This window comes from Narcine bancroftii, chromosome 2 (genome assembly GCF_036971445.1).
Source record: "Narcine bancroftii isolate sNarBan1 chromosome 2, sNarBan1.hap1, whole genome shotgun sequence".
NCBI classification, from domain to species: domain Eukaryota; kingdom Metazoa; phylum Chordata; class Chondrichthyes; order Torpediniformes; family Narcinidae; genus Narcine; species Narcine bancroftii.
In genome coordinates, this window is record NC_091470.1 from 290,356,330 (window position 1) to 290,368,614 (window position 12,285).

The window sequence follows — 12,285 nt, forward strand, 5'->3', positions numbered from 1 at the left end:
TCGGTAAAGCTCTCTTGGGCCAGTAACAGTTGGATGTCCTCAGGCAGATGGTCGAGGAAAATGCGCTTGAAGAGTGGGTAGTTGGTGTGATCACCCATGAGCATCTCGTCCATTAGTTCAATCAGGGACCTGTTCCTCAGGGCGTCGAGGTGCAGCATCCGAGCGGCACGCTGGCGCCTGGATAGTCCAAGGGATCTGGTGAGCACTCGCTTGATGGTCTCGTATTTGTCTTCGATGGGTAGGTCCTGAACGAAGTGCAGCACACATTTGGCGGTGGCCTGGTCCAGGGCTGTGACCACATGGTAGAATTTGGTCATGTCCGATTAAATCTGGCAGAGGTGAAACTGAGCCTCCACGTGGCCGAACCAGGTCTCTGGTCCTGAACCCAGAATTCAGGCAGCTTGACAGCTTTAGCACTGATCCCAGCTTCGCTCATGATGGGTTCAAAGACGTTTGAACCAGTCGGGGGTCACCAATTGTAGCGGCAGCTACACTGTTACTGAAAGGTCTGAGATTGGACAACCAGATGGGTTAAGCTCAGTGAGCAGAACTGATTTATTGATTTATTGCAACCTGCTAGGCTGGACTTGTACTCCCAGCCCGGACCTGGTGGAAATCCGCGCTGGGGGGGCGCTGACGTCACCCGGGCGTCACGTGGTCTCCCAACGCGGGCTTCTGAGGCCTGTGCTGAGAAGAGGGGGAACCCCCGACGGCACCATTTTGGCCTGCTGCCCCGCCGCATGGATTACAAGTGGGGCCAGTTCGCCTGTCTAGTGGTGTGCCTTCAGTTAGCTAATTCCTTTTTTGAGATAGATGTCTGAGATTTTGATGTCATTACAAAACAATAAAGCTCCGGGAGAATATGGTTTCCACCAGAGTTTTATAAAGAATTTAAAGAATTGTTAATTCCTGTATTAATGGGTGTATTAGATCAAATAAAAGAGGTACATGACTTGCCAGAATCTTTTAAAACAGCATTAATAACAGTTATTTAAGGAAAAGATCTTTTACAACCTTCTTATAGACCTATATCATTACTGAATTCAGATTATAAAATTGTATCTAAATTATTAGCTAATACATTTGTTAAATATTTACCAATAATTTTAATATTTTGCAAAAGGAAAGCCATTTGTTCTATATGAATTTAATTCATGTTTCAGTTTTCTTTAAAACTTGCAAGAGGAAATTGATGTTAATAGCAATTGTATATTTCCAAAGTTAAAGCAGAAAACCCTACTTTTTTTGAATACTTCAATCAACTGTTACTTGCCCAGAACTTCAATCACAATTCTTTGATATTTCTCACAGTTGTTCATTAAAGATCAGTTAAGATTATGATTTCATCAATTAAAAAATATTGCTCAAAATAATTTCTCTCCATTTATTGTAACAATCATGGTATTTATTCACATCATCTTGCACACAATTCATTGAGTTACTCTCTGCAATAGCTTCATTTTTGGAGAAGGTAGCTCAGAGTTTAAAGACACAACGCAGAATACCTGCTGAAAATGGCTCTCCATTATTGCAGGTTCTTTAACAGAGAAGCCACAAGCGCCAACAGTAAGAAAATGCAGAGCAGATTGAATAATCTGCAGGTTCCAAGTTTCTTGAGTCAGATGTTGCTGGATAAAATTTGAGACACATTCGCACAAGAAATTATGAATGCTAGTTAAATGCCAGGATTTTAAGGAATCCCTTCAAAGAGAAAGAAAAGTAGGGAAATGGAGAGATTGTTCAAGGTGGGAACTTCTGTGCTTTGTACCTTTGATAGATGACTCTGAGAAAAGCTTGAAATTAGCATGCAATAGATGAATTCAGTAGCTGGTAATTATTGTTCCTCACCAGACTTTTCAGCTTCCTGTGGGTATCTAAGTATTATACAACACCACACAACTATACAAGACATTTAGTGTTGGAGGAACTTGAGCCTGTTTCGAGCTTCAGAATTTCTACTGTGTATTTAATTGAGACTTCACAAAAGCACAAATCTCATGCCTTCTCAATTCGCCATCTTTATGCAGACGAAACAGAAATGTTCTGTATCAAAACTCCAATAGATACAAGCAACGAAGAAACAGTGTTGTTTCTGAAGTGTGAAGCAATTAAAAAATGTATGGGGTTGATAGGTTAATGGGTGCATTTGGGAGGCACAGGTTTCAAGAGCCAGATCAGCTTCTGCCATGTTGTAAATAAATGTGCACCATCTTTCCTGTCTAACTCTCATCCCTCAATCCAGTTTTAAATATCCTGTGCCTCATTTGAAACCGTAACTTGTTATGGCCCCAGAGCACCCCCAAAACACAGCAGCAATAGATATTCACCAAGAAAAGTGGTTACTTAAACAAAAGTTGCTTTTAATTATCTTTAAACATGAAAACAGAATCACACTTTAACTTATTACTATTAACTTACTTAACCTAACTTAATTCCCTTCTAATTCTAAGCGCACGTGTATCTAATGCATGTGTATGTTCAGATAAGCTCTTTGATCCACAGTCCAATCTCACTTCTCATTCCTCCAAGTTCACTGGTTGCAGGCAATTCTTATACTGTGCACAGAATTTAACATTTATGAAGTTCATCATGCTTTGGTGTTTGAAAGGCAAATGGTTACTGCTCAGGAAGGTTCTTGTCAATTTTCAGAGAGAAATTGGTTGTTCCTGGACACAAACTTATCCTTTTTAATCAGCCACATCAGTGTCTTGCCAAAGAAACTTGTCCCATCAGGCTTCTCCAGACAATAACCTCTTTCTTTCAGGTCACCACAGATTTCCTTTTTGTTTCTCTTATTTCAAGTGAAACATTAGGCAGCCAGTCCTCTCCTCTTGCATGAGCCACAAGGGCTTTGAACAGGCTGAACAAAGAACTCACAACCCATCTTCAAAATGGGGTTTTTCCACAAGCTTTCCAGCTTGTCCTGTTCCAGTCCCAGCAGTTGACTCGAGCATTGAATTTTCTCTCTCCTTACAAAATCACATGACCCTTAGAACAGCAAGCAGCACTCAGGCAGCCTGCGGCTCTGAACCTAATCCTCCAAGTTTTCATCTGTTGCTTTTCAAAACAAAAATCCATTAGTGAAGTCCCTTGGGCACTCTTCAAAGTTTTTGCAAAGGCACTTAGAGCCAGGCCTGTCTGGCTTGAGCAGAGCTCCAGTATTTTAAATGAGATCTGTTTTGAAGTCTTTGTATGTGACCAATACTAAAAAAACCTGCCACACTTTATCTCCCAAAATCATATCTATATACATTATAAAATATAACATAATCTGTCACAAACTCCAAATGGTGCTTTCACACTGACCCTGAAAGCTGGTACTTAATTGGCTTTTTATGATTTCCCTAACCTGTGTGAACACGACCAACACAGTATGATAGTCATTTTCATCCTGTTACTTACCCGCCAAGCTAAGTAGCAACAATGCGTTTCACATTGGCTCCAGTGTAAAAGGCTTACATGCCTTCCTGGGATGCCAACACTGCAATTCTGCAGGTCCCTCCTCCTTTTGCACCTGGATGCCAGGTCTCTATACAAAAGGTCACACTAAACCAACTTTCTTGGTTCAATGTGAATGCTCTGATCCAACCAGTCTTTAAACAATGGGTCACTGACATGCCGATTTACTGGGATCTCAGTGTGAAAACACTCAGGTATTTTCACGTTGGCTACCTGCTAAATTGATGTGTGAACAATTCATTTTAAAATACTAGTCAGGCCATTCACACTGGACCAAGAAAAACCAGTTCCGTGCGCCCTTTCATATTACCAACCTGGTATCACGGAGCTCAGGGGATCTCAACCCTCCAAGCGGTGACATCCTGAGTGATGTATTACGTACTCGAAGGCAGTGAATGCTTTGTTCTATAAGGAGATTACCCACATCTCACTCCACAGATTCAATGGGGCTCAAAAGTAAGGACTAAATGCATTTTTGTAGTAAATGATTTTATTTACAAAATACAGGCATGGGAAAATAGTAACAGATCATATATATATATATATATTTATAGTCGGGAAAAACAACCACCTGAAGAAACACACAAAGATCAACATGTACAGAGCTGTTGTCATACCCACACTCCTGTTCGGCTCCGAATCATGGGTCCTCTACCGGCATCACCTACGACTCCTAGAACGCTTCCACCAGCGTTGTCTCCACTCCATCCTCAACATTCATTGGAGTGACTTCATCACCAACATCGAAGTACTCGAGTTGGCAGAGTCCACAAGCATCGAAACCACGCTGCTGAAGACCCAACTGCGCTGGGTGGGTCACGTCTCCAGAATGGAGGACCATCCCCTTCCCAAGATCGTGTTATATGTCGAGCTCTCCACTGGCCACCGAGACAGAGGTGCACCAAAGAAGAGGTACAAGGACTATTTAAAGAAATCTCTTGGTGCCTGCCACATTGACCACCGCACCAAGAGATTTCTTTAAGCAGTCCTTGTACCTCTTCTTTGGTGCACCTCTGTCTCGGTGGCCAGTGGAGAGCTCGCCTTTACTACAGTGCTAATTGGCATATTCTTTCTTTGTGTGTCCAATCTCATTGCCCGAACAACAATTTGTGTATAACTGGTAAATATGAAAATCTTCCATTTTGTTCCTTTCAGTAACTGGTTTCTACATTAATTACATCCCTCCACCCTGCAAAGGACCCTTTATTTGGACAACTTATTTCCAATCCATACCAATGTATTTCTTTCAATACCATGAGTTCTTAATTTATCAACCAGCAGTCCACATGCACCACATCTGCAGGCTCTTCTTTATCCAGAACAAAAAAAAACTACTAGAAGAACTCAACAGACCAGGTAGAATCTGTGCAGCAGGGGATGGTTGATGTTTTGGGTCAAGACTGCACTGTCCCTTTCACTGATGATGCTTGATTGGATGAGTTCTTCTAACAGTTTTTTTTTGTTCCAGGTTCCAGCATCTGCTGTTTTTTGCGCCTTTGTTCCCCTTCATTTCTTCTACTTGTTGTATTCAAATTTAGACATACAGCATGGTAACAGGCCATTTCGGCCCACGAGTCTGTGCCCTCCGATGTACACCCAATGATCCTTCACTCCCAGTACATTTCGAACAGTGGGAAGAAACCAGAGGCCAAGGGGAAAGCCTACGCAGACCCGGAAGGAAGGTACAAACTCCTGACAGACAGCGCAGGATTCGAACCCTGCTCCCGATCGTTGGTGTGCAAAGGCCAACTGTGCCATCCTCTACATCTTCAGATAACCCAAGCAACTTTGTCAAACATAGTTTGCTCTGTAACTAAACCCAATAAATTCTAAAGATTCAGAAGTTCATAGAACTTCTATTCCAACATTAATCCTATTTTATTCTTTTCCAACATTCTCATCCCACCAGATTCAACCACTAACCTACACAAGGAGCAATTTTCAAAGGCCAATTTGACAATAGGTGCCTCTTTGGGATGCAGGTGGGAGCTGTAGCACCTTACCAGGAGAAGGTGCAAACTCTACAAGACAGAACCCAAGATCAGGATTGAACCTGCATCTCTGACATTGTGGAGTAATGGCTCTTCTAAATGCACCACTGCATCTTTTGCTTTTCATATTATGTCTGTATGGAAGTTTTTCCAATAACTCAAACAGGTAAAAATAATTGGGTACTTCCAGAATTTTTTTTGTCTTCCATAGGGCTCTGAAAGGGAATTCCAGGCACCTACTGCCTGCGATTGGTGTAGTTAGAGTGTTGATCGAACCCAACTCTGTGTGTAGAATTAAGAGTGAAGGACTCAAAAACAAAGATTGTAATCTTCATAAAATATTAAACTTTTATCTTTTATTCACCAATAAAAGTACATTAGCTGAATTGAACAAGTTAAAATGCCCTTTCTATTGGTAAACAACAATTCCAGATACTCCTCCTTAATTGTTTTTTTTGTATAGATTACACTAAGGTTCAAGCAAAATGTAGTTTTGCCACAATATTTACATTTTCCATTATACAATGACCCAAATTTTGTGTTAAACAATAAAAAGAACAATATTTCCAGTGGTACCCTTTACATAACCATCTTTTTGCCTCAAACCAATTGATCCATTTTAGTTCCAAAGAAACTCTCAGCCCATCTTATCTATGTCTACCATTAAATTCTCGCAAGGACTAAGATCCTAAAAAAAATTCAAGTGAGATGTTATTCAGCGTGTTTATTCAGATATTTCACCTTATCAATAAAAATATCTTTCCTGCAAAAGAAAGATAGCTCGAGTCATACTTAACAACAAAGTTAACAATAATCAAACATAATCAAATCAATTAACATAATAGCTTCCTTGGCAAAAAAAAAACACCCCCAAATATCTTGCATAGAAGTTCAAGGTAATTTAAGATTCACTGCATGTTCATTAAAAAAAAATGCTCCTTTTCATTAAAATTCATTTAAAGCTAAAATTGCATAATGAACGATACACTATAATAGCCTTTTTATTTCTATTAATTTTGTAATAAATATGATTGAATACATTCGTCAGTGATATTACTGAGAAATAGTAAAAAGTTGATGATATTTATGAACTGATGAAATAGCTCTGGTCCAGGTTGTTGCCTTCTCCCTTTCAGATCTATTTCAATGTTCCTTTCAAATCTTTGTTTCTCTTACTTCTGCCCGTATACAAAAAGAAAATCAGGAGACCAGGCATTTTGAACTTAACTAGTCCAGATAAATTATCTTTCTAATTGTAAGAAAACTTGGCCTTTATCCCTTCCCCAAACTGATGAATCAGAGAACAGGAAATTAATGATATGATCGTGCATAGGAACCAAAGACACGTTGGTGTGTGTAGTTCACTGTACCCGACATGCAAAGTTGCATCAGAGTTTAAGCCTGTTAAAGTGTCTCCAAAACCAACATTTGGTAAAGTCTAAATTGCACACATTAATTATAGACTCATATATATTGTTTTCATGATTATTGGTGATCTTATTGAAATGTTCTTTCTTTTACCAACATGGGACACTGAAAGTTTCATTTATTTTCACTGTGACCCAAGTAAAAACTGAACAGAGCACATCTCTCATGCATTAATAATTACTGTAATGGTGGTAGATTTACAAAATACAAATTGAAGTGCAGAAACAAGAAGTGATTAAAAAGTGAAGCAAAATATTTAATTTCTCATGTTATCATCAATAATTTTTCCATTACATTTCTGATTTTAACAGAGCACTAGGATTTATTCCTGATGCTGACCTATGCTTTGTGATTCACCAAAAGTTTTACATAAGTCTCATTGTTGACAACTGCAACAAAAAAAAGCAGTTATCAGATGCAGAATACTTTAATTGAAATAAAGAGCCATAGTTAAAATTTTCAAGATATTTTCTATATGTTGCCAGGATCAATATACAATGCCACATTAACTGTATATTGATCATCTTGATAGCAGTTAATCGACTGTTAAGGCTTGTATGTTTGTGTTGATATGCATGACTACTGTAATAAATTAATTGTTGAACAATCAAGCCATGAGTGCAGGAAACCAAAAGTCTAAGCTCTTGTGGTAAAGAAGCATTTAAGCCAAGAACAAACTCAAAATTATTTGTAAACTAAAGCAAAAAAATGGAACATGATAATGAAGTATCCAATTTTATCTGGCCCATTAAACAAAACTCAACTGAAGCAGGTGCATGCTGGGAGAGCTCATCTGCTTGATTTTCAGACTTAAGCAGGTTAATAAAGCAGTGGTTGCAGAATTTCAGGACACAAGTATAAAATTAACATCTCTCATGAGACAAGGTAAAATAAACTCAGGAAAATTCGAGTTGATGTTCTGTAGTCAAGGCCCTCGGGGAGAATGAAGAACTTGAACATGGTATAAAGAACAAAGCTGTAAATAGAGATGAAGACAGAAAGTGCTCTATGATGTTGGACTTGGAACTAAGAGGCTGTAGGATTAGATGTTTTTGCAAAAGGATTACCGTAAATATTTATTATCCCTCTCATTTATTTATTGCTTCTTTAAATTTCATTCAATTGTTTATTATGATAGTTTTTCTTTATTGTTCGGCTGCAGCAAGCATGAATTTCCACACGTCAGATCAGATACTATTTATTGCCAAGAAAAAAAACAGAAATGTAATATTCCACAAAACTGCCTTCAGTCTGTAAATGGGTGATTAAGGATTAGCAGACTTGGTGGATCAGTGGGCCTGCTTCCAACCTGTGTACTCCATGATCCTGAATATTTAAAATGTTTACCAAAATAAATGCAATATCAATTAGGAAATACTTTGCATCAACTAATTGCATAGGGAAAATCTAGAGTGATTGTGATTTCCAGTGTCTTTAACTTTAAAAAGCAGGCTATGTTAATTACCAATAAGAAATACTTACTACGAGAGAGGTTTTCTAGAGCCTTGCCCAGCTTCTTGCTTTCTTGAAGGATGTGATTCAGTTCATCAAAGTTGTTGCTTTCTGGTTTTGTTTTCCAGTCCCATCCAGCATGTTTGATTGATCTTGGTACTGCAAATATTTAAAGCTAAGTGTAAAAATCAGCTGTTCACCCCAACAGGTTATTAAGAAGGCAAATCGAATGTTGGCCTTCATCGCTAGAGGAATTGAATTCAGGAGTATGAAGGTAATGTTGCAACTGTATAAGGTACTGGTGAGACTGCACCTGGAGTTCTGTGTCCAGTTCTGGTCTCCATATTTGAGGAAGGATATACTGGCTTTGGAGATGGTCCAGAGGAGGTTTACTTGGTTGATCCCTGGGATGAAGAGGTTGACTTATGATGAAAGATTAAATCATCTAGGATTGTATTCGCTCAAGTTCAGAAGAATGAGAGGAGATCTTATAGAAACATATAGGATTATGAAGGGTATGGATAGGATAGATGTAGAAAGGTTTTTTGAGCTGGCTGGGGAAACTAAAACGAGAGGACACAGTCTCAAGATTCGGGGGAGTAGATTTAGGACAGAGATGAGGAAAAATAGTTTTTCCCAGAGAGTAGTGAATGTTTAGAATTCTCTAACCAGGGAAGTGGTTGAGGCTGCCTCATTAAACATATTTAAAATTCGGTTAGATAAATTTTTACATGATAGAGGAATTAGGGGATATGGGGAGAAGGCAGGTAGGTGGAGTTAGGTCATAAATTAGATCAGCCATGATCATATTGAATGGCGGAGCAGGCTCGATGGGCCATTTTTGGCCTACTCCTGTTCCTACTTCCTATGTTCCTATGTTCCTATGTAACATATTCTCTCAGATTTATCGGTTTCCTTACAAATGGATATTATTGGAATAATTAATTTGTCCAAATAAAGCAAGATCAATAATATTAATACCACACAGAACTTCCAAATTAATTCTATCTAAAGTGTCCTCCATGTGCTCCACAGTTTTAAATTTGTAATCAAACAATTCACATGCCATTAAAATGCACATTCCAGATTTTATTTAAGTTTATTTGAACACATTTTGGATTGACTGTGTAGAAATTACAGCAGAAGACTTCACAAACAGAAATACAGAGGCTACACTGCAAGATGCAAACCATGGCAAAGGCGATATGCTGTGGATCTTGGGCAGTTCTTTACACCTCCACACTTTGCTCTTGTCATCACTCTGATACAGGTTAATCTTGGTCTCATCTGTCCAAAAGACCTTTTTCCAGAATTCTGCAGGCTCTTTTAAATATTTATTGGCTAACTGTAATCTGGCCATCCTTTCTGTGGCCAGATACAGTGTAGCCTCTGTATTTCTATTCATCAAGTCTTCTACAGACAGAGATCAATGACATATCCACATCTGCCTCCCGAAGAGTGTTTCTGATCTGTCAGACAGGCATTTGGGGATTTTTATTCATTATAATAAGAATTCTTTTGTCATCACCTGTGGATGTCTTCCTTGGCCTACCAGTCCCTTTGTAATTCCTGAACTCACCAGTACTCTTTTTTTTTCTTAATTATATCCAAAGGTTTGAGCGATGTCTATTACAGTTTTATTCTTGTTTACAGCCTCATAATGGCTTGTTTGACATAACTCTGGTCCTCATATTGAAAAATCGCAACTACAGAATCCAAAGGTGATCAAAAGCTTAGAATCAAGGCTAGCTCTTTTAGACCTGCACCAATGAAGCAATTAAACATACCCGAGTAATCACCAACACCTGTGAAGCCAAATGTCCCAAACATTATGGTGCCCTGAAATGAGGTAACTGTATAAAAAATGCTTTAATTTCTAAATGGTCAAACCAAAATGTATACAAATAACATTGAATAAAATCTGGAATGTGCTTTTAATTACATGTGAATTGTTTGATTATAAATGTCAAATTGTGGAACACAGGAAAATAAAGGGAAAAAATGTCTTTGTCCTAAATATTATGGAAGGCACTGTGCAATTACACAAAGCTAGTAAACATGTATGCCAAAAAGACTAAAAATTGACTTTAAACCAGATATTAGTTTATGTGCATTATTTTCAGATTTGTTTTCTTTTCATTTTCAATGCTGTCTCATTGGATACAAAAAAAAGTCACTTGCCCAATATTCAATCATTAGCCAAATAACTCAATTTTCATTATCAACAAAATCCAATTGCAACTGTAAAACCCTCCATAATTTCAAGATGAAGTCAGCTTCAAAAATCATGGAATACAGAGTGAAAGGAATAATCTTGTATATCACTAGTCCAACAAAAACACAAATGCTAGAAGAACTCAGCCAGGCAAACAAAGTTGTGGTAAAGAAACATGTCAACATTTCAGGTCAGTTAGAAGAGTAACTGGTTTCTCTTTCCACAGTTGCTGCTTGACTGGTTGAGTTATTTCAATGTTCATATTTTTTGTTTAAGATTCTAGCACATGTCATTTAATATATATTCTTATTTCCAATGTTGTACAGAACTGCAATAATCACAGAACCTCAGGCATCCGTATGAATTACGTTTAATTACACAGCACCAAGAGCTAAATTATTAGCCACTCTAACTTTGTAAATAACCAAAGCAAGTACCGGTAAATAAAAATATGCTTACAGGATTTTGATTCTGCTGATGGAGATATGTTGGACATAGCAAGGTCACTTTTTGACTTTTTTGGCTTTTTAGCATTTGCAAGCCATGGTTTATCATAACTTCTATAATCTCGCCTCAACTCATTGATTCCTAAAAAGAAATTAATACAGCATGAAAAATATTGGAAATCTTCTGATGTTTATAGACATTTCTAATGGACCAGTAATATTTGAAATATTTTATGACATATCCAAACTCTTTGATATTCCAGTTAAATGTCATTAAATATCTTGCTTTTATCGGGTAATTTCAGAAAACATGAGTTTCCCACATGGCAAAATGTCATTTTTCTCTCTAAAACTGATTCAATTCTCATCAAACGCCATTTTGCATTCATAGAAGATTCCTATTAGAATCCTCATATCATGAGCAAATCTGTCCATTTCCCTCTGAATACTTCCCTTGAAGAACCAAATGAGGAAATCATGCATTTAATAAGGACAAAAAATTCTGAAGCTTTCTGCAAAATACCACATCACCTTTCAGCCTTGTATTTCGGCATGCACTTCCAGTTCTTCAATAGAGCCTTAATGGTCAGACAATTAGCCTAGTGTAGCAATTCAGTGCAGCTATTGAAAATACAGGAGATAGAACTAATGGAATTCCTGTGTGACATTGCCATCTTAGCACACATCTTCCAGACAGCAAAGAAAACCATTATCTCCATCTCCCATTAGAACTTTATATGACCACTAATCAAGTGCAGAGATCTTGCAGAAAGATGTCCATCTCAATTCACAACCCTGTACAACTTCAGCTTCCTGCTTAGTTTGGAATTTCACATTTCACACAATTTTATGTCATGCCTTCAAGGTTGTAAAATAGTCTGTCAATAAATGAAACAGATTTTGCTCAGAGAAAGAATGACATTCAAGTATTATTTCAGCAGTTAATTAATGCTTGAAGAATGTACAGAAAACTGTTTCTGTCATTACCACTTTCAGCCCAGAGAGCAGCTGAGCCTGAAAATGTTCTTTGGAGCTGGCTCGGACTTCCTTGTTTATTTTGTAGGTGATTTATTAAAAATGGAATTGGCTTGTCAGGTGTCTCCGTTATTAGTTTTGTCATCATTTCCTGAGAACAGAAAAAAAAGTTTATTTGAAATATGGTCTCATTACCTTTCCTTCTGTACATCTAATTGCAAGTAATTAAAATCTATTACTTTTCAGATCAGTGAGATTCAAAATTTTTGGTGGCAGTCATTTAGGAGTGTACATCAGAAAAATAGTTGCCAAGACAATG

The 12,285-nt window shown here is 37.8% G+C and overlaps 1 protein-coding gene across 17 annotated transcripts in view; it reads right to left on the reverse strand.

The window, feature by feature from the left end:
* Positions 1-12,285, reverse strand: part of c2h8orf34 (chromosome 2 C8orf34 homolog) — a 286,943-nt gene that overhangs the window by 209,626 nt on the left and 65,032 nt on the right. For all 17 annotated transcript variants that reach the window (XM_069921308.1, XM_069921318.1, XM_069921306.1 and 14 more), the window contains 3 exons: positions 11,979-12,117; positions 11,005-11,133; positions 8,361-8,489 (listed from right to left, as the gene is read on the reverse strand). In XM_069921308.1, the coding sequence (XP_069777409.1) occupies positions 8,361-8,489; positions 11,005-11,133; positions 11,979-12,117 (397 nt within the window). The remainder of the gene's footprint in view (positions 1-8,360; positions 8,490-11,004; positions 11,134-11,978; positions 12,118-12,285) is intronic.